Raw genomic sequence first — 22666 nt, forward strand, 5'->3', positions numbered from 1 at the left:
TCGCCACCGCCTTCTTTCAACTTCAAAGGCACATTGGTCTTTAGACATTTTCTGTCAATGACGCCGGTGTTTTTCGGCATCAGAGCGACGTTTTTCCAGTAGCTGGTCTTCAAATACATTCTGTCGCAGGCTCCGCCTTCTTTCAAGATTAGATGCATGTTGCTCTTCAAACATTTTCTGTCAATAACGCCGGCATCTTTCGGCTGCAGAGCTATGTTGTATCAACAACAAGGTCTGAGATGCAGGTGAATGAGAGTCCTGTCTGTCAGGCCGCTGAGAGCTGTCTGACCAATGGCTGATTCTGGCTGATTCTGTGGGGGTGGGACTTCCTCCTCCCTGCTGTCAGTTTCCACAGCTGTGATGAGGAAGCTGGGGTGACAGAGGGAGCAATGCCCTCCAAGCCTCCCTCTCTCTCGCTCTGCTCTATGTCCAGCGGCCTACTGCTCTGCCAAGTCCTCTAAACCTTCCACTCTCTGCCCACTCTCCCACTCTTCTCTCCGCCGGCGAAGGTCCTGGGAGCCTGCGGGCGTGGCTAGGCATGGCTGGCCTCACCTCCCGGGGCACTTGACACCTGCATACGCAAATTAACCCCCCATCTTTGGCAGGTTAATTTGCATACTCACTCCTGATTGGCTGGTGAGCATAGCGGAGGGGGGGTCAATTTACATGTTTCTCTTTTATTATATAGGATGTCTTCCCCTAGCACCAAGCACAGAGTAGCACAGAAAAAAAGATAGCTGATAGCTAAGGTTAATAATGAATTAATTCAGCAAATATTTGAGTATCTAATATATGCCAAGCACTATACTTTAAGAGGCTCTGTGAAAAAGCAATTCTTCTGCAGTGGTTCCAATTATTTTGGCTTTTTTGTCTGGCCAGGTGGCTCTAAGCAGAGGGTAGCTCCTTGGATATAGGCTAAGTTTTCAGAACCAGAAAATTAGGGTTTCATTTGAAGGGACTGTCTGCTTGCTTTACCAGGGCCATTCTAGGTCACAACCCAGTACTTTATTTTAAAATATTTATTGAGGACATGCTATGTGCCAAGGTCTAATGGTACCAAAATTAATACAGATTTAGTCAATTGTGGGGAATAGTTGGTCAAAGATTAAGAACACCCTTAAATATATATAGGCTTAATAAGTGGCTAACTATGCAGAATAGTTTGAGGGGCCCTGGTCACCTCTGTGACTGCCCAATAAATCTCCAAATGGTCTGCCATGGTATGAGTAAACTCCTTTAAAAAGAAAGTATCATCTGAAAGAGACTACATATTAGACCAATAGTTCATAATATGTATCTTGGCTACATATCAGATTAATCTGGGAGTCTTTCAAAAGACCAATACCTAAGCTCCATCCCCAGGGCTCGGTCAGGGCTAGAGCTCAAATATTAATATTTGTAAGAGCTTCTCAGGTGGTTCCATTGCATAACCAGGGGTGAGAACCACTATATTAGACTATTATCAGCCATGGAATGTGGGAGCTGGCAGGAGCCATAGAGATTGTCTGGTCCAATGTTTTCCAAATGTTTCACTACTGAGCACTAAATTTACTTATGGCTCTTATTAAACATAGATCACTGGACCACATTCTGGATCTATTGGGACACTGTCTTCCAGAAGAAGTAGTAATCAAGTTTGAACATGATGAGGGTTTGGTAAGAAGCCGTACCATCCATGCACCCATGAGATGCCAAGTGACTGCTGTGGACACAGTACTATGTTCTGTGATGTAGGGGTGATAACACTGAAGATATGCTGGGGAAGAAGCTTTCACTATAGCTTTAGAGAGAAGATTCTTTCAGTTGACTTGTCTTCTTCACAGTAGTTATGGTCTATAAAGTCACCTCAAAAACTAAACTAATGAATACTGAACAGTTGCTCCTAGGGGAAAAGTATGTGTATGTCTCAGTTATATTATAATCTTAAATTCTAAAAGCAACTCATTCTGTAGTTTCTATTTTCTTTATTTTACCAGGAGAAAATGAGGTTCTGAAGTGTTAAGTGACTTGCCTAAGGCCACCCCACTAACAGGGGTGAGAGTTGGGATTCAAACCCTATGCAACTGTCCCCAGAGCCCGAGCTTTTTGCACTACAGTGCACTGCCCCCTACCATCTTCATCCTCTGGGATACCTCTGTATGATAGCTGAAACAAGAAGACAGAGTATTGACTTGTTTGACCTCAGCTGGTAATGTGTAAATTGGGAGACTCAAATTTTTCATGCTCTGTGCATGTCTGCAAATGACTAGAAAAGCACTGTGAGTGTTAATTTTGTGGTTAGAAACACATTTTAAGGAATAGGCAAATTTGCAAACACACTCTGTTAATAAAAAAGATTAACTGTACATAAATTCAAGATTGACATTCAGTCAGGATGCACTGGTCTGACCACACCTATTGCTTTAAGCCTCCTGGGTGCCACCTGATCTCTCTCTTGGGACCTCTTTACAAATGATCAACCAAAGGGTTAACACCCAGCAGAGTTAGAAGACCTCCAACACGCTGCTCTTGTGCCTGTGGATGGCTTGCATTCTGATTAGATGTCCCCTTTGTGCAGGGTGCTAATTGTTTTGACTATCACCTCTGTGTAGATGTGTTCCCCCACATTTATGCTCAAACGGTTTAGAGAGCACAAGGCCAAGTACTAGAATTTAAGCTCTCTGAGAGTAGGAACTTTGTTTTTCCTGTGCACTGCTATATTTCCAGTCTGGAAGAGCACCTAGAATAGTAGGCATTCAGTAAATTTTTGATGAATAAAAGAATGAATGAAGTAGAAACTCTCACTGAGGTTAATCAGGAACAGGTGTTTGGAAGACATGAGTCTCATGCCAAATCTTAAAGGAAACAGCCATCTATTAGAAGAGATGTAGAGTAATACAAGGACAGAAGTCGCAGGGCAGTAAGACATAAGAAATGCACAAGGAGGAGAAGGAAAGCAGCCCGACCATAGCGAAGAGGCCATGAAATGGGACAGTGGGGGCATTAGAACTGGGTCACTGGGATGATACAGTTGGGACACAGATGCAGGGGAGTGTTTGGCTTTTCATTCTGAAGCAAAGTTTGAACACTAGCTTAGTTCAGGTTGCTGCGATGGCTGAAACTTGGGTTTCCTTCATTCCTTCAACAAATGTTTATCAAGTGCCTACTCTATGCCAGGTGCTATTCCAGGCACTGGGGAATACAAGCAGTGAACAAAATACAGTCCCTACCCTTGTGGAGCTGACATTCAAATGAGGGATATAGACAACAAATACATATAATATTTCACAGGAATGTAAAATGTTACTCTGGAAAATGGTCTGTTAGTTTCTTTAATAAACTAAACATACATTTAATATATGACCGAGCAATAGCACTTTGGAGCATTTTCCCCAGAGAAATGAAAACTTATGTTCACAAAAAACCTGTACATAAATGTTTATAGCACCTCTATTCACACTAGCCCAAACCTGGAAATAACCCAGATGTCCTTCAATAGGTGGATTACTAAACAAACTGTGGTATATCCACACCATGGAATACCACTCAGCAGCAAAAGGGGAAAGACTATTGATATATGCAACAACTTGGATGAATCACAAGGGCATAATGCTGAATGAAAAAAAAATCCCAAAAGGTTACATACTATATTATTCCATTTATATAATATTCTTGAAATGATGCAGTTACAGAAACTATAGAACAGATTAGTAGTTGACAAGGACTGAGGCATGAGGGGGAGGTCGCTATAGATATAAAAGGGCAACATGATGGGTCCTTTTAGTGACAGAACTGACCAGTATCTTGACTGTTTTGGTGGATACATAAACCACACATGTGATAGACTGACACTGAAGCATATACACATATTGTATTGATGTCCTGACTTTGGCTTGGCATTGATATAGTACTGTAGATATGAAAGATGTAGACATTGGGAGAAACAGGGATAAGGGTACACAGGGATGTCTCTATTAGACTTTCAAATTCCTGTAAATTTACAATTACTTATTTTTACTGAATTTATTGGGGTGATATTGGTTAATAAAGTTATATAGGTTTCAGGTGTACAATTCTATAATACACCTGCATATTTTATTGTGTGTTCACCACCCAAATCAAGTCTCCTTCTATCACTATTTATCCCCCTTTTACATTCTCCACAATTATTTCAAAATAAAAGAATTTAAAAACAAAGATTTCAGTTCTGATGAAGAAATTAGGCAGTATCAGGAGATAGTGACAGGTAGATGCTAGGGAAGTTGAGGAAGGCTTCTATAAGCTGGTGACATTTGAAGAGACCTAACAAAATAACTCACAGTGAATCTCTGATCAGATCAGTACTTCTAATAATACAACAAGCATGTGCTTAGGAGAGAACTAGTAGCTATTTTCATGACAGAAGATTGGGGAGTGGGGACTGACTGTCCACTGCCCAATAGGCAACTACACATTCACAGTAAGGTGGGGAGGGAGAGGCCTATGGTAACACTCTCCAAGGGAGGGCAAGGCTTCCCTGCTTAGAGACAGAGGAGAATTGTGATTGACAAAGGCCTAGCTGCCAGGGAGCAAGCATGTCAGAGGGGGAAGGAGAGAGAAGGAAGGAGGGAGAGAATATGTGTGCATGAATGTATTGTGTGAGGTTCACACTGACACAGAAGAGTGCTGGGGGCCAAGGGGAGAGGTGGTTAGTGCCAGAGTTTGAGTTGAACCCTATTCCCCTGACTCGCACCTGTGCACTGTTCTGGCTTTGCACAGAAATGTCATCTCTCTGGACAATCTTTCTTCCATCTTTGGCTAGGAAATCCTGCTGTCCTTCAAGATTTAGCTCAGGGGAATCCTACTTTGTGAACCTCCTGATTTCATGCTCCCCACCCCCAAGAGATGTGACCTCTCTGATGGCTATGGCATGGGTGTGGGACCTCAGTGCTCGTGTACAGGGGAGTGTTGAGGACACTTGGAAGGGACAACCAGACTGGAGGTGTAAGAAGGGCTCTGAGTTTTGCACACAAAAGTTTTACACCTGGATTTGTGCATTTGGGTTAAAATTACCATAAGGATGCAACCTAGTAATGGATACTAAGTCTTCTGAGTCCAATTCTTAAGGAGAGGAGCCTAGGGATTTTCACTTTTAATAAGTAGTCCTGCTGACTATATAATCAGGCAAGTTTGGGAAACATTGCTCTAGTCTAAACCCTCAATGTATGGATGAGGAAAGAGGTTCAGAAAAGGTAACTGACCTTTTAACTGGTCACAGCCAATTAGTGACTGAACTAGGACACAGCTCAACCTGTTTGTCAAACTGTCCCTCCTCAGCAACTTTACTAGTATGTTAAACTAGAGGCCCAGTGCACTGGGGGGGGGTCCCTCAGCCCGGCCTGTGCCCTCCCGCAGTCTGGGAGCCCTAAATCCCACCCCCCACAGTGTTGGGTCTCATACATTGTAGGCCATTTAGTAAATATCTGTATGAATTAATGAATAATATTAGCACGCACTGTCTACAAAGACTTTATCGGAGTTAAACACTGGACAGGTAAATTTTCATGGGGCACAGCAAAAAAGAGGTATAAAATATGTCTGGAACTGTGGCAATGGACAGCTTTAGTGGGGTAAAGCAGAGGGCACAGGGCAGAACATAGTAGAGTATAGCCCTTCAAAATCTTCAAGCCTTGGATGTGAGAGCAGACAAGATGTTCAGAAGATATGTTTTAAGTTCACTTCTAAATCCTTGGCTCACAAAATGTTGGTCCTAGTTTCTTCTCCCATACTGTCTCCCATCACTATCACTTTCCAATATGGAGTCCTCACATCTCAGGAGGAAGGGTGGATGGCAAAGAGGCTCACTCACCTGATGAGTGTGCAGAACTGTAAGAACGATGAATTCCTTAGCGCTCCTACAGAGAGAAGAGGGAATAGGAGAGTAGTGTATCATGCACTAGGTATTCATCTAGCACAAGAAGCAACACCAGAATTTCCCCCTGGGCTGCATTCAGGTATATGGATTAGGACAGGGGGTTGCCTCTGCCTCCCGTCATTTGTGGCAGCTGACATAAATCATCCATATAGGTTCACACAGGCATTTTAAATGGTATTACTCTTATCACTGAATTTGTCATTTTTCAGGTCTTCTTTTTTACAGTCCTTCTCACATTCTCTCTGTAGAAATCCCCAAACTTTAGGAGGAAATTTATCTGTAGACTAGAAAATTCTCAAGGAAAACTAAAGGTCTGAATTATGGAACTCAAAGGGCACACAATCAGTCTCGGGAGCCATGTACTATGATTAGTGGCAATTTGGTATTTAAGCAAGAGGGGAAATTCAAAGGAAGAACCCAAAGGAGGTCATTTGGTCATCATGACTCATACTCAGCAGATTTGTTTTAATTGAATGACCAAAAAATGAGAGCCAGGGAGCCACAGATGGAAGCCAAGACTCTCCAGATAGCAAATATTCAAAAAGATGAAGAATTTGAAACTCTTCCAACAAGAATTATGCCAATGATCAAACAGGCTGTGAGGTATGAACATCTTCTCCCAGGGATATATAATCCTTTAAAAGAACTAAAAGTACTGGAAAGAATTTGCCTTGAAGGAGCGTCCCTTCCCCTCTTCTTGCTGGCCTTTTTAAAATGTTTCTGGAAACAAAGGTATTCAAGAAGCAGAGTCAAAATGCTCTTGGTTCTGGTATTCAAGAAAGGCCAAGGCCCCCTGCTTAAGGACTTGGAACATTACCCATATTCAGTGAGGTAAAGTTCCAGGATGAATCAGTGCCAGAGTCTGGGAAGCTCCCAGGAGAAGGAAGAAGTTGTGTTCCAAGGAAAACACAATGAAAAAAATCTCTCTTGAAGAGGGCAGGGACATAGTGTAAGTCATATTATGTGACTTGTCTGCTCCAGCCCCTACCACGTCTTCCCATTTCATGTGGAACAAAGCACAAGTCCTTATAGTGGCTACAATTCTCCCCCTTGCTTTTCCCACTCCACACACTGGCTTCTCTTCTGTTCTACAAACATGCCAGACACACTCCTGTCTTAGGGCCTCTGCCCTGGCTCTTCTCTTTTTCCAGCAACCTCACCTCTTCCAAGTCTTTCTTCAAATGTCAATTCTCCATGAGGTAGACACTGGCTATGCTATTTAAAGTTGCATCCTGTACCTCTTCTGGGCCAAGCACTACTGATCCTCTTTATCCTGATCCACTTTCTAGTCTTCAATAACATTCCTCAACTTCTAGTATATTGTACAATTACTTATCATGTTTATTGTTTATAGTGTATTTAATTCCACCAGAATGTAAACTCTAATGTGCATAGATTTTGTCTGTCTTATTCGCTGTTGTATGTTCAGTGCCGTAGAACAGTATCTGGTGCACAGTAGACACTCAATAATAAATATTTATTGAATGAATGAATGATCCACTAGCCCCTGAGGTTATCAAATGAGAAAGCTCCATTTTGACCTGAAGGAGCTCTAAACTCCTTCACAAAATTGGGCTAACTCATTCTAGGGTGCAAAGATATCCACTGGAAGCAAAGCAAAGGCTTCTGAGGGGTCGGGCTGGAAGAACCCCAATGTGTCCTGATGGGGTTGAAAGAAATCACCTCATACTGGTGTGGTAATAGAGGGAGAAGGGTGGAGGGTGGGGAATACAATGGAAAACTGAACTTATAGAAGAGACAAACTAAAGCTCCTTAGGAACCAGACACATTTCAAGACATTGAGCTGGACGGGGAGCATGTCAAGGAGGGCCTGCTCTAGACTTCAACAGGAAGCATTCCAGCCCTAGCCGGTTTGGCTCAGTGGATAGAGCATTGGCCCGCAGACTCAAGGGTCCTGGGTTCAATTCTGGTCAAGGGCATGTATCTTGGTTGCAGGATGGATCCCCAGCCCTGGTCAGGGCCCTTGTGGGAGGCAACCAATTGATGTGCCTCTCTCACATCGATATTTCTCTCTCTATATAAAATTCAATGGAAGAATATCCTCAGGTGAGGATTAACATAGAAAATAAATAAAATACATTTTTTAAAAAGAGGCAGCATTCCAAACCCCTCCAGAGCTAGTAAGAGGGTGTTGTTCAATACACAGGGCACTAAGTCTGCCTTTGAATGGGAGGCAGGGGCTTGGGGACAGGTGGGCTTTGGGAGAACAAGAAAGATGAGTGGGATAAAAACACTCTGAACCAAGAGGGGTTGAAGGAGATGGAGGCAGATATGGAACAGATTACATAAGGCAGATAAAGAGAGTGAGAGAGCCAGCACATGGTTCCATTTGGGGAGATAAGCCAATATACCCTAAACCAGTGATGGCGAACCTATACATGCGTGTCAGAGGTGACACTCAAACTCATTTTTTTGGTTGATTTTTCTTTGTTAAATGGCATTTAAATATATAAAATAAATATCAAAAATATAAATCTTTGTTTTACTATGGTTGCGAATATCAAAAAATTTCTATATGTGACATGGCACCAGAGTTAAGTTAGGGTTTTTCAAAATGCTGACACGCCAAGCTCAAAAGGTTCGCCATCACTGCCCTAAACAGAGGTTAGCCCATAGAATTTAAATTCTTCGCCTCTGTACACTCATTTCTTATCAACAAATCTATGCAAGGGGGTATGTAGTTGGCATGTATGTGTGCATGTCATGGGAGTTTGAGGTAGGGGAGGGTGTATGGTATATGTATGTATGCGTGTAAGCATGTGACACAGGTAGATATGGGTATGTGTGTAATGCATCATTTGCATGGTAATGTGGTGGCATGTTATGAGTATGTGTGCATGGTGTGTATTGTGCATGGTGTGTGTATAGTGTGTATAGTTTGTGGTGGCATAGTGTGATTCTGTGGTGTGTGTGCACTATGTGAGGACATGGTGTGTGTGTGTGTGCTACATGGTTTGCATGGTGTGTGTTATGTGTGTATTAGCTGGTGGCATGTTCAATGTGTGTTGTTTGTGTGGAATGGTATGGGGGTATATAGTCTGCATGTTGTGTGTGTGTTTGTAACTGTATATGTGCTGTGCATGGGGTGTATATGTGGTATGTGGTGTGTGAGTGCTACGTGATGGCATGGTATGTGAGGTGTGTGTGTGTGGTATGTGGAGTGAATGGTATGTGCATGTGGTGTATATGTGGTGTGTGGTGGCATGGTGGGGGTATGGTGTGTGTGAGCTATGGTGGCATGATGTATGTGGTATGTGGTGTGTATGGTGTAAGGAAAAGGAAAAGCCAATATGATTACCCCCATGTACAGATGATGGTGGCCCCCTGATACTCCTTTCTCTCTCTCACCTGCCCCCATCTATAGAGGGCATGAAGGGGTCACACACACCATGAGTAAAATCCACAATGGTAGGTTCCCTTCCTCAACCCACTGGCCAGGGATTTGGATTTTCTCCTTGGCTTTTTATTTTAGACAGGGTGGAGAGGTGAAAAACAATGTCTTGCTCACACTGTGCTTATCTCAGAGCATTCTTTTAATGGCATGTTTGGTTCTCATTGGTCACTTGGTCTGTACCACTGCACAGTAAATAAAAAATCAAGGGGTTTCAGTGAGATAGGTAGTGATGAGGAAGGTGAGAGGTGAGCTCTGGCAGGAGGCTCTTCTTTGTGCCTGCTCACATCAATGCAGAAGGCTAAGCCAGAGTGTGTGATGATGACCCCTGGGGTTCCAGAAGGGCTGGATCCTGAAGTCCTGGGTAGCTAGAAGCCCTGGCTAGGGCCACTGTTCCTGGAAGGGATCATTTCTCAGTGCCAGGGAGGACTATGGTAGCTCTATGCCACTGGTGGGGAATGGGAAGGAATAGTGCTCAGCTCCTGCCAAGGTCCAGAAGGCCTCTGTTACCTGATGAGTTCTATGAACCTCTCCCTTGGGGCTTCACTCACGTCCTCCTCATTAATAGCCACAATCTGGTCACCAGCCAGGAGCTTGTCCTCAGAGGGGCCTCCTGCAGAGGAGAGGAGAGAGGCATGAGGGCTTGGGGCCACTGCTGGGAAAGCACAGGTCTAAGAGAGTCACCAGTGTCTGAGGAAGCTGAAGTGGGTGCTGAGGTCTATAGGAGACAGCGTAGACTGAATGGTGCCGGTGGTGGGGGTGCTCTTTGAGCTCTGTGCCACTGCTGCCTGTGGCAGATAAAGGGCAGAGGACTGAAGAAAAAGAATGAAGTGGACCTCCTTTGGTTAGGAGTGGTATGATAGCAAAGGCCTAAGACTAGGTTAATGACTGCTCTCCTGGCTTGGTTCTAAAGAGTAACACAAGCTTTCACTTCACCAGAAGGCTTCTGCTCAGGCACACGGAATGACTTCCAGACTACTGGAGGTGGTACATATGACAGGAGGAATCTCCTTACTTGAATATATTCATACTCACTGCTCTGTAATGATTTAGGCATTCACTTTCCTGGAGACAAGGGGATCCACTAAAAAACCCAAAGGGTTTATTTTCTTTCAACTCTGAGGGAAGCTCCTCTCCAATATATGAGGGGGGAAAGGCACAGACCTTACATCACGGGCAGTTGGAAATTGTTTTTTCTCATTCTCATTTCTATTGTTGAGGTTAAGAAAGCCGATCTGTTCGAGGGATGTGCTTTCTTGGTTGAGGTAAAGGGTGGGGGTAGAGGGATACAGGCTGTTGTTTAGCAAAAATCTTCTTGAAGAAAAGCTTTTCAGAGATTAAAGGAGAATGAGAAGTCAGACACAGGTTCACTCAAACCTAAAATAAATGTTTAATGACATATTCCAATATCAAAACAGCCTGGACTCTTGTTTGTGTCCACTTAAAAGGACTAGATACCAACTGCTCCCTCTCTCTACAAAATAGTGTGCTATGCAAATTCCAAAAACGTGAACAAAAAAACAAGCAACTATATCACTTGAGCACAGAGTTCAATGGCTCTGTAGCATGGAGCTTGTGTTCTGAGGGTGGCTATGCAGGCTCAGCCATCAGGTTTCACCACTCCAACTACAATGGTACTCAAAGACTTCAGGAGCAGAGAAGCAGACTTTTCGGCCAGTCAGACCTGGACTCTAATCCCAATTGCCATTCACTGGTTGTGTGACTTTGGACTAGATCAGCCGTGGGCAAACTACGGCCCGCGGGCCGGATCCGGCCTGTTTGAAATGAATAAAACTAAAAAAAAAAAAGACCGTACCCTTTTATGTAATGATGTTTACTTTGAATTTATATTAGTTCACACAAACACTCCATCCATGCTTTTGTTCCGGCCCTCCGGTCCAGTTTAAGAACCCATTGTGGCCCTCGAGTCAAAAAGTTTGCCCACCCCTGGACTAGACATTTAATCTCTCTCCGAATCTCTTTCCTCATCTGTAAAATGGGAAAATACCTGGACCTATAATACATTATAAGAGTGTTGGGAGGATAAATGAGATGACGAATATATAATACTTAAAACAGTTGATTGATGTTGGTAAGAATTTGATAAATGTCCATTATCATATCCTCCCAGGGACAGTTTCTGCAACTCATTTTATTCCTTTTATCTACCTCTACCACAAATGCCAATCTTTTAGGTGGAGGCCACTCTATCTACTCCCTCACTTCCTTTCTCCCTTTCTTCCTTTTAGTGGAAATGGTTCTTATGAAACTCAACTTTCTGATAGCAGTGGTAGATAGCATCAATCTTCTACTGCTTTCACAGAATGGTTTGTTGGTATGCTCAGCCATAATCATTTCTCTGTAGGATGCTTCTTGTCTTTTTCTAAATACCAAATAAGTCATCTGCATTTGGGAGCCACCTAGTCCAGAAACAGCTCTGTGGATCAGCCCAAGTCTTCATTGGGCTGGGCCTGCCAGACCCATGGCTTTCTGTGGCTCTTGCCTGTGGCTTTCCTCTTTCCACTCCTCCAACCCTTCTTCTTTGTTATACCACTTGAAGTGGGGGCTTCCTTCAGCCCTGTGAATTCTGTCTCATTTGAAGAGAAAGAAGGGGCTTGGGCTCTTGATGGTCTGTTACTAAGTATTATGTGGTTCCTCTTACCCAGGACAAATTTGATTTCTGATCAGAAATTCATAAACCTCTTGTCAAACTCTATGACTGACTCAGGAGCCTTAGGTCAGCCACCAACTCCTGTACTGAATTGTTTTTTTCTCTATGCCCTCTAGTTGAAGAGAGAGCTTACAAAAATCTTTTTTTGTTTTCCTTTGAGGATTGAAAAATTCATCAAATTTCTGCTAGACCAGTTTGTACTCTGGCTGCTCCTCTTGACTGAGCGAGAAACTGTTGTAAACATCTAAAGCCTCAGGCCCAGCAAATCAGGAACAAAGCTACTTTCTGTCTGTCTTTTCTGTCAATGCCTAGCAGGTTTGGAACAAAACAGTGCTTAGGCCTTTTCCCATTTCATTCATGATGGTATGTTTCACACTTCAGGTGGAGCTTTCCCTTGTTTCATCCCACATGGCCCCATTCAAGCCCTGCTTCCCCTGAGTGGTATCAGATAGGCTCAGGTGCAAATCCTGCCTCTGCTGTTTTTTTAGACAAGTGACCCTGGACAAGTCATTTCTCTTCCTTTCTGCCTCAGTTTCCTCATTTACAAAATGAGAATGTTATTACTTACCTTGCAGGCTTGGTTGTGAGGATTAAACGAGATTATGTAAAACACACAGTAGGTGCTTAATCAATGGTAGCTGTTGTTATTGTTACTATGGCACTCAGAGATTTCATTCCCCTCCCCTCCCCTCCCCTCTCCTCCCCTCTCCTCTCCCACCTATGATCTGTATTCTGATTCCAGTCTTCAATGACTGACCTAGTTCATGAGTGTGTACCAGTCTCCACAGCCAGATGGTTAGATTCTTGGGGACAGGAAATATGTCATGTACTTCCCTATAACCTTCTGGACTTAGAGTAGGCAATCTATAAATACTTGTTGAATTGAAATTAAAATTTTCATCCGAGGCATGGCTCTTCTGTGAAGGTTCTATACAAATAAAAAGCTTTATTAAGACCCAGACCTTACTCAACCATCAACTGCAGCCTCTTCCTAGGGCCCCAAGCAGGCTGAAAGGCTTGTGTCAATCAGTCTTAAAAGACCAGCTCCCTTACACAGTGATTAGCTGGCAAGTCTTCACCCACTCTTCATTAATTCATTGGCAACACATTGTACTCAGGAGCTCTGCTCTTTGGGAAGATATATGGGTGCTGGGGGATAGGAGCCCGGGCCAGGGGAGCACCCTGAAGGACACCTACCTGGCCTCACAGATCGCACCACCACAGGCCTCTCACTGCCGGCCACGAAGCCAAAGCCATATATAGGGTCTCGGTGAATGGTCACTTGTCGCAGTGTCTCTGCTGGCAGCTGCTCACATTCCATATCATTTGCGCTCTCTTCCTGCATCACATGACTAAGGGAAGGGGAACATGGGAGCAAAACAAGACGCAAAGGCAACTAAAGCTCAGAAGCAGCTGGGAAGGTCACTGATTAGGGTGCTGGCTATGGCACCTGGGAGTTCACACACTTAGCTTCTTGCATCCTCTGGAACCAGCAGAGGCAATGAATGCCTCCTATTTCAGACTGGAGAAAGAGGACTCTAGAAAGGAGAAGCCACTTGTCTACATACAGGGCCAGAGCCAACAGAGGACACTGGTGCCACAGAGCCTGACATTAGAGTCAGTCCCTTCCTCAAGATATTGGGACTCTAGAAGGAGCCTAAATGGAAGGGTGTTATTCTGAAGGTTAATTGGTACCACTCATTGAATTGGCTGTTAGCTCTCTAAGAGAAACTGAAACTTTGAGAAAAGGGACTACAAAACAGGCAAGTAGGAAAGGACAGTGAAGTCATTTCAGAATGTGGAGTACCTGCATGAAGTCCTTGAGTGATTTTAACTTTAATATCCCTTAGGTCATATATAACAATAAACTATTTAGATGGCTTATATAAAGAAATGGGCTAACGTTCAGGACTACTGCCTTATGCAATTGTACATAATACCAACTAATTTCAGTTAATGAAACAACTGGAAAATGGCTCCTGTGGGCAAGAAGGGGAGATGTGCCCTGTGGCTGCCGGCAGACCTGAATCTCAGATGGGTTGGGAGAAGAAATATTGCTGTCTCAGTACCTGGGAGGGGTTACAGATGGCTCTTTGATACCCACAACTTAAGTTACTAAAGCTTCAGAATTGTACAAGAACGTTATAAAAGTTCCACAGCAAGGGCCAGAGTGAGGCATACTGCAGGCAAGGATAGGTCTGAGTGAAGTGTTCAAATGAAGAGCCCTGAGGGGTGAGGGCACTGGGTGACAGTGGCAGGGAAAGAGGTAAAGAGGAGAATGAATGGCCAACAGGCAGGGCAGGGCAGGTGGAAGTGGAAGAGCCAAGAGACCCAGAGCCTGAGCTCCCTGAGTTGGCACCACTCTACCCTCCATCATTTTGGCCTAACAAATGGGTTGAGTTCTCTAGCCTCAGGGTGTGTATTCTTGAACATTAAGATTCCAGGCAGAGCCCTTCTGAACAAGATACAGAAGGCCAGGAGCTAATTAATCAAACTAGTGTACGGTTTGTAAAAGAAGTGGGAGGTTCAGATACTATGAGAGTGATTGTTGACTAGCTAAGAATACCAAATTCCTCAATAGCAAATGGTTTCAAGCAATTAGGTCATTTATCAGGACATAAATTTGGTAATTAGAGAGAAACTTTAGGACTATTTATGGGTGGGGGGATTAAAAGTAATTGTATAAAAGTGAAATTCATAGTCCTGGGCTTGTTGCTCTCATAAAATAACTCAGGAATGAAGTCAGGCCATGGCTGATTTGAATCCAGCCACATCAACTTTATCTGAATACAAGTTGGCTTGAGATCTATCTGTCACTCCTTAAGGAGCCAGAGGGGCTGCTGGGATGAGGTCAAGCCTCCTGAAGGTAAATTCAGAAACTGGCTCCTTTCCTCCCACACCGGTAAGATAAATCATCACTTTTTAAGGTAAAGTCACTCAGAAGCTAGAACATGGCTGGCTGGTGTCCTGGATAGGCACCCTCCCAGGAGAGGGGTTCAGATAAGGTGGCTTCAGGGTGGTGCCTCTATCATTTCTGCTCCTGGTGGCAGGCAGGAGCTTGGCCTTGAAGGGAGCCAGAGAACATCTTCCTGCAGCTGCCGTTTTGCCTCACCCCCCGGGGCTGCTTCTGAAATGAGCCCTTTGCCTCCTGTCATCCGACCTTATTGGCATAAAAAGGGCCTCTTCTTGGGATGACACCAGCTCATTTCTGACACAGGCACCAGCCAGGGCAGGCTGGAGGATGAGAGCCTCCCAGGCTGTGCAGCCTGTGGCATGGGGAGCAGGGACACCAGCAAGGAGGATCCAGGCACACGTGGGAGTGCTCAATGCTGTCCTGAGCTCAGAGCCCTGGCCATTGCAGACTCAGTTTGTCTTTTTCTTTTTCTGAAACTGGGGGCACTCCAGTCTTCATTGGGCTTTTAGGTACCACCAATATTGATGAAAATAGATGCTCCTGGAGCCTGAGGAACCAGCTAAGAGCCTTTTGTGACACAAGTGTTCTGCTTTACTGTTTTGACTCATGTTAATGCATCAACAAGTATTTATTGAATGCCTACTCAGACAGTCAGAGCTCCAGGGGACACAAGAGAAGTTATAGAGCTCAGCCATCAAAGAGCTTCTAGTGTAGTGGGGGTTAGGGGGGAGGGAGACAGGTGTACACTGAATAAGAGAATTAGAGTGGTTACTGAGAATAGTATATGAAGTCCAGCATTGAGATCCAAGTTGTATATTCAGAGAAGAGGGTGGAGTAATTAGAGAGGGCTCCATGGAACAGACAGATACTGTGCTAAGACAGGAAAGGGAAGTGGTGGAAAGAGAAATAGGAAGCCAAGCTCTGTGCATGGCCAGCCCCTATCTTCCCACAGTGGACCCAGTTATTTTTCCCACAGCCACAGCAGACATGTTTCCAGATGTGACTGGAGCACATTTGTCCCTGGGTTGGACAAACTGTCCCTAACTAGATCCTCCCCAAATTCTGCAAGCAGCCTTCTCCTCACATAGCCTGGGCCTTCCAAGGCAACTTAGGCAAAGAAACAACCCCATTGACAGACCAGAAGGCCATTTTACAATGCAAATGGGAATTGTCCCTTCCCTCCTGGGGTTTGCATTTTTCTGTGTCTGCAGCTCAGTCCCTCTGAAATTTGCTAAGAGCCTAGAGACTTGGGAGTGACACTGAAGGCAAGCAATGATGGATGACAGGAGCTCAGCTGTCCACAGGTCACATGGCTTACCTCTTGGGGGAAATAGGCAATGTGAATCTGAAAGATGTTTGGCTTCTGGTCCCTTCAAATAGGGCAACTCTGAACAAAATTATAAAGCAGTCAAAACTTATGGTCCCCCCACCACACTCAGCATTGTTTCTGGGACCTGCTAGTTTCTTCTGCTGTTTGTTTTAAAGCATACAATGCCTTCATTCTGTCCCCTTACTACCCAAGATCCCCAAAAGTATCCTCTCACCCTGTGCTAGGCTTACCCTCTCTAGTCAGTGACCCTGGTAAAGGCCTAGCATTTTTCTTTTGCCTAATGATAACTCTTTATAGCCATGTGGTTGTTTTCATTTTTACACCTATTACCTCATCTGAGAAAAGGTGCTTTCACATCCATTATCTCCTCACAATCTCTGTCCTACCAAATAGGCTACATGACTGCTTCTCCTCCATCTCAGCCCCCAAGGTAGGTGAGGAAGAAGTGACCCATGGAGGTGAAGCACATTAGCAGCCCAGCTGGAGCCAAATCTCTCAGATAAGGCCCACAATCTCAGCACCCCCAGTTACACCCAAGTCAGGAGCATGGACTCTCTGGCTACTGAGTCTCCATTACAGGGCTGGCCCAACCCTGTGGCTAGTAGCACTCTGAATCCTGGCCAGGTCTGGATGGCCAGCCCACACCCTAATGAATCTGTCTCTGATACCGTTCACTCAGAATTGTTGGGGGAATAAAATGAGATCATGGCTACAGAACTTTGGAAGGTTAAACATATCATACAGATGCAGACATGGTGATATTACTGGTAGCATTATTCAGGGTGGCCAGAGGAGCAGAGAAAGAGCTCAAGATAAACTTCACCCACTTCATACAACCTAGGCCCTTCCTCCATCAACTCTGCCTCTAAGAGACAGCTCCACAATACTGTCCCCTTGCTTTCTAGGCAGCTCTTTCCCTGACCCAGCCTGGCTCCCTATGGATGCCCTGCCTCCAGTTCCTCTGTGGGCTAAACTGATCCCTTCTCTAAACTGTCCAAAGAGGGACTGGTTGCTGGAGCTCACAGTGACGACTGTTGCTAGGCAGAATTTGGCTAAAGGACAAGTGAACTGAGAAGAAGATGGATTGGTTCTGAGCTGATGCTTTCTTTCTCCCTTGCTTGCACTTTTGGGCAGAAAAATAGAAATGTAACAGCTTAGACTCCCAGGCATCAGAATCAGTCTTTGGCTCCTTTTTCTTTACATTTGGTTGGCTCCTTGGGGAGTCTTGTCACTCCCCTCACAACTGGCAAGATTTGGAGCCACGTGGGACCAATTAGCCCTCTGATTCCAATCACAGGAGCCTGACTCTCCCAGAAGCTCCAGGGATCCAGCATGGCAGCTGGAACCCCAGGAGATGCCATTTCCTCCTGGTGGCAGGGATGGGAGCCCCATCTCCCAGACTCTGAAGTGGTTGATCTGGGAGCCCTCTTGTAAGGAGCTTAAACACAAACTCTTTTTTTCTGTAAAACAGCCCTCACTTTGGCTAGGTAGCTGCTCCTTACTGCAGCAGTGCTGCTCTAACTTGAATGTGCATATGAATCACCTGTGGGTATTGCTAGAATGATTCTGATGCAGTAGGTCTGGAATAAGGTTTGAGATTTTAACAAATTCCAGGGTGTTGCCCATTCTGCTAGCCCACAGACCACACTTTGAGAAGCAAGGATCTAAAAGAATGTTATTCTCGAATAATGAGAGAGCCATGATCAGGTGGCAGAACTGAGGTGCTTTTATTAAGGTTGGGTTTTGGCATTGCAGGCCTCATTAAACACAAATGCTAGCCCTACCCGGGTAGCTCAGTTGGTTGGAGCGCTCTCTCTCTCTCTCTCTCTCTCTCTCTCTCTCTCTTCCTCTCTCAAATCAATTAAAGCATATTCTCGGGTGAGAGTAAAAGCAAGCAAACAAACAAAAACACACAAATGCTATCTTGGAGAAAGGACACATAAATTCATGCAGAGGACTCACTGGCTGAATCAGATTTACCCCAGAAGAGAATACAGAGGGCCCTAAATGGATATGAAATAAGACAGGTAAGGTTGTATTAGGGGAAAGAATAGAAATGTCTGGATGATGGCACTATTTAGCCCTACTGAAAAGTTTGGTCAGCAGAAGAGCAGCCTGAGGACTCATAACATCTGGGAGTAAGACAAGGAAGATGCTTAAAGAGAGGAAGGACAGTGCAGAAAACAATAGCTGCCATTTCTTGAAGACTCACTGTGCACTAGATACTGTCCACATGTTGCCTAACTCCAGCCTCACAACAACCCATGAGTAGATGGTATTACTGTAATGTTATAGATAAGGAAACAGATTTTGGGAGAGTACTAAGCAACTTGCTCCAGGATATACACCTATATACACTGTGGTGGAACCATCATGTTAACCTGGGTCTGAACAACTCCAGAACCAATTTTCCTCCACAATTTTTGCCAAGCACCTGTGGACTGAGCAGTTGCCCAGCAGGGGATGAGTAGTCTCAGTGGGAGGATTCAGCAAGTGAACTGAGGGCTATCCCAGTGCTGTCTGTCAGAGCAGCCTCCTTTGAGTCACCACCCCAGAGGGTACATATCGGAGACCCCAGTCCCAGAACAGACTTCCTACATGCCTCTAAGTTGACTCTCCATATGGGAGACTCATGCCATAAGGTCTGGAATGCCTGTTAACTTCAGTTACCATCACAAAGAAGTCTACTCACCGCTGGTCATCCCTCAGAGCCCAGACTCTCATCTCCACAGTAGTGTGTTCATACCCTAATGCCATCCTTCTCTTCCCTTCAAACCCTTCCACTGCACCCTGTGGAACTCTCAGTCAACAGCAAACTCCCTTATATCCTTAATTTAGTCTCTAAAAGTGCTCTTCACCTTCCTTCCCAATGTAGGCCTGTATATTTATTATTGTGCAACCACCAGAACTTTTTCATCATCCCCAACTGAAACTCCCCACCCACCTCTCCACCCAGTCCCTAGCAACCACCATTATACTCTTTGTCACTATAAATTTGACTATTCTAAGAACCTTGTATAAGTAAACCAGATAATATTTGTCCTTTTCTGATTGGCTTATTTTACTTAGCATAATGTTATCAAGGTTCATCTATGTTGTAGCATGTGTCAGAATTCCTTTTAAACTTGAATAATATTCCATTGTATATATGTATCACATTTTATTCATCTGTCAATGGATGCTTGGGTTGTTTCCACCTTTTGGCTCTTGTGAATAATGCTGCTGTGAACATGGGTGTACAAATATCTGTTTGAGACCCTACCTTCACTTCTTTTGGATATATACCCAGAAGTGGAATTACTGGATCATATGGTATTTCTATACCAGTATTTTGTTTTTGAGGAATCACTATACCATTTTTTACAGTAGCTGTACCGTTTTATATTCTTAACCACATACACAAGTGTTCAGATTTCTCTACATTCTTGCCAACACTTGTTATTGTTTTCTATTTTTTCCTATTTTCTTTCTTTGTAGCAGCCATTCAAATGGGTAGGCCCTCTCCAACTTTTGATATCATCGGAATTCAACATTCACAGGGTGATAAAGAGGCCTCCAACAACTGCTTCCTCCTCTTTGCTCAGTCATTCCATTGCCACATCTAGACTTTGGGTATGATCAGATAGTGTACTGCCTCCCAATCTCCCTCAACAACATCCCACTCTACTTCCTCATCTGTCCTACCAGTTTACCTTCAGAAGGACTCCTACTGTAGGAATAGTCAAAACACATTATGATCACATATTCACTTCCCACTTGGTATTTCTTTTTCCTGGAAATATCTTCCTCCATTCTTTTTAGAGCTGAATCTTCAACCTTCAGGTCTCAGCTTAAATGTCACCTCCCCAGAGATGTCTTCCCTAAGCACTTGCCCCTAATTATTCACTTTCTTACTCTCCTTCAAGTTCCTTATCTTCACTTTGCTTCATATCCAGATTAGAGCTCCTGATCTATCATTATGATCATTCTCTGCAAACACCTACAACTCCCTTGCTTCCTCTTCCTCTGTTGTACTCACCTTGCAAAACCTCACTCCTTGATGGACTCAACCATATGCATGTTCCATGCCTGCATCTGAGTAGCTGAAGGCAGCTGAAGAAAAACCTCACAACTGGATAGTTGGCTTTCACTGTATATTCATGGTCTCAAACCTGGTATGAGCTCTCAGTGCTGTCTGGCTACCACTTTCTCACTCTCTGAAATGACTGTTTCATAGATCCTCTTCTCACCTTGACCTTTCTCACCTTCCCATTTGTCCCAATAAGCCTCAGCTAATGACCTTTTCCCATATGTTAGTGAGAAATCAAAGCCATCAAATGAGAACTCCCTCATTTGACCATCACCAAATCTACACTCTACCCTGTCTGTATTTGTACCCATGATTCCTTTTTTCCTCCTATTAAAATGGAGGATCTTTCTTTTCTTCGATCAATGGCAGATCTATTCATTTATGCTCTGGTACCATCCCGTCGCATCTTCTCAAGGATTTTGCTCACTTGGGCATTCACCCTCTTCCCTAAATCATCAATTTCTTTACCTCTGAAGAATCATGTCAGCATGCTGATGGAAATCATTTATCCTTAATAAAACAAACAGAAACCACTTTCCTCCACTCCACACTCCCCTTAAACTGCTCCATTGTCCTCCCCTTCATAGCAAAATTGCTCAAGAGGTTTCCACACATTATTTCCACTTCATTCCTACTTTCTCTTCAAACCACTATAATCCTGTTTCCACATCTATTACTCTACAGAGTCAATCCTGTTAAGGTAACCAATGATCTTAAGGTCATCTCTCAGTCCTCATCATATTCAACTTCTCATCACTTGCTTTAGACAAAGTTGACCTCTCCATCCTTCTTGGAATGCTCACCTACGTTGGCTTCTGTAACTATCTCCTGACTCTCCAACTACATTTCTGCTCAGTTTTTCTTACACTCCTTTGTGGCTTCTCCTCCTCTACTTAATCATTAGATACTGCAGTTCTTCCCAACTCAGTCCCAGGCCTTCTCTTCTTTCTCTACTCTCTTACTTGTGCCAGGTACTAGTAGCATACTAGGTGGTGGAGATACACTATTGAAAAAGAGAGACATAATCAATACTCTAGTGGGGTTTACAGCCAAATAATCACATAAATGAATATATCATTACAGATCATGATGAGTCTCATGAAAGAAATGAATAGGTTACAGGAATAGGGAAAACCACAGCAGAGTTCTCAAGGAAGACCTCTGTGAGGAGGTGATATTTAAGTGGATCCCCAAAGGATGAAAAATCAGCCACATGAAGAATGGGGAAAGAGGTTTCCAGGAAAAAAGCAATACCAAGTGAGAAGGCCCTGAGGTGGCAAAAAACTTGATGTGTTCAGAAACTGAAAGGAGGCCAGTGGGGTCAGATTGTTCTAGACAAGTGAAAGAGCAGCATAGGAGGGGTGTGGCAGAGAGAGGCCATGGAAAAAAGAGTTTGGATGTTATTCACTTGGGAAATGTCTATAGGGTTTGAAGTAGGAGTGTTAGATCTGATTTCTACTTTTGCAGTATCTAAAGAGACCAGAATTAGAAGGGTGCAGCAGTGGCTACAGAGAGACCAGAAAGGAGGCCGGTACAGCAATGAAGGGGAGAGATAATGGTGGCTTGAACTGGCTTATAAGCCATGCAGATGCAGAGTGTTGATCAAATTCTGAAGGAACAGCTGTGAAGACTTACAGGAGCATTAAATGTGGAAGGTGAGGGAAAAGGAGAAACAGGACTCAAGAAAAACTCTGGTTTTCTAGCTTGAGTCATTGAAGAAATGATAGTGCTATGTACTGAGATGAGGGAGCCTGAGGGAGGCCTAGGCTTGAAGGGGGGAAAAAACAACAACAAAAAAAAACAAGAGTTCAGTTTTGGACATGTTAAGTTTGAGATTCCTGTGATACATAAAAGTGGAGATATGAGAATAGGTAGCTGGAATATAGGCATTTGGAAATGCATAGAAGGGGTGTGGGTAGAATGCAAATTTGGGAGTTGTCTGCATGTAGATTACATTTAAAGCCAAGGGAGTGATGAGTTCACCGGGGAAAAAGAGTAGAGAAAAAAGAGAAGGCCTGGGACTGAGTTGGGAAGAACTGCAGTATCTAATGATTAAGTAGAGGAGGAGAAGCCACAAAGGAGTGTAAGAAAAACTGAGCAGAAATGTAGTTGGAGAGTCAGGAGATAGTTACAGAAGCCAACGTAGGTGAGCATTCCAAGAAGGATGGAGAGGTCAACTTTGTCTAAAGCAAGTGATGAGAAGTTGAATATGATGAGGACTGAGAGATGACCTTAAGATCATTGGTTACCTTAACAGGATTGATTCTGTAGAGTAATAGATGTGGAAGCAGGATTATATGTGCAATATTAATAAATATTTTCTAAATGGCTCAGTGGTTGCATGGATAGGAGTAATTTTGAGACATACAAATTAGAA

General features: G+C 43.9%; 1 protein-coding gene across 6 annotated transcripts in view; it reads right to left on the minus strand.

Moving 5' to 3' along the window:
- FRMPD3 (FERM and PDZ domain containing 3) overlaps positions 1-22666 on the minus strand; it is a 127986-nt gene that overhangs the window by 58049 nt on the left and 47271 nt on the right. For 3 of the 6 annotated variants that reach the window (XM_005865226.2, XM_005865233.2, XM_005865229.2), the window contains exons 2-4: positions 13174-13328; positions 9816-9918; positions 5828-5873 (exon numbers count right to left, since the gene is read on the minus strand). The exons of 1 other annotated variant lie outside the window; for it this stretch is intronic. In XM_005865226.2, coding sequence (XP_005865288.1) covers positions 5828-5873; positions 9816-9918; positions 13174-13321 — 297 coding nt within the window. In that variant the 5' untranslated portion in view covers positions 13322-13328. The remainder of the gene's footprint in view (positions 1-5827; positions 5874-9815; positions 9919-13173; positions 13329-22666) is intronic. 2 more of the 6 variants (XM_014538840.1, XM_005865227.2) reach the window with 2 other exon arrangements.

Source organism: Myotis brandtii, unplaced genomic scaffold, assembly GCF_000412655.1.
Source record: "Myotis brandtii unplaced genomic scaffold, ASM41265v1 scaffold199, whole genome shotgun sequence".
In the NCBI taxonomy this organism is placed as follows: Eukaryota; Metazoa; Chordata; class Mammalia; order Chiroptera; family Vespertilionidae; genus Myotis; species Myotis brandtii.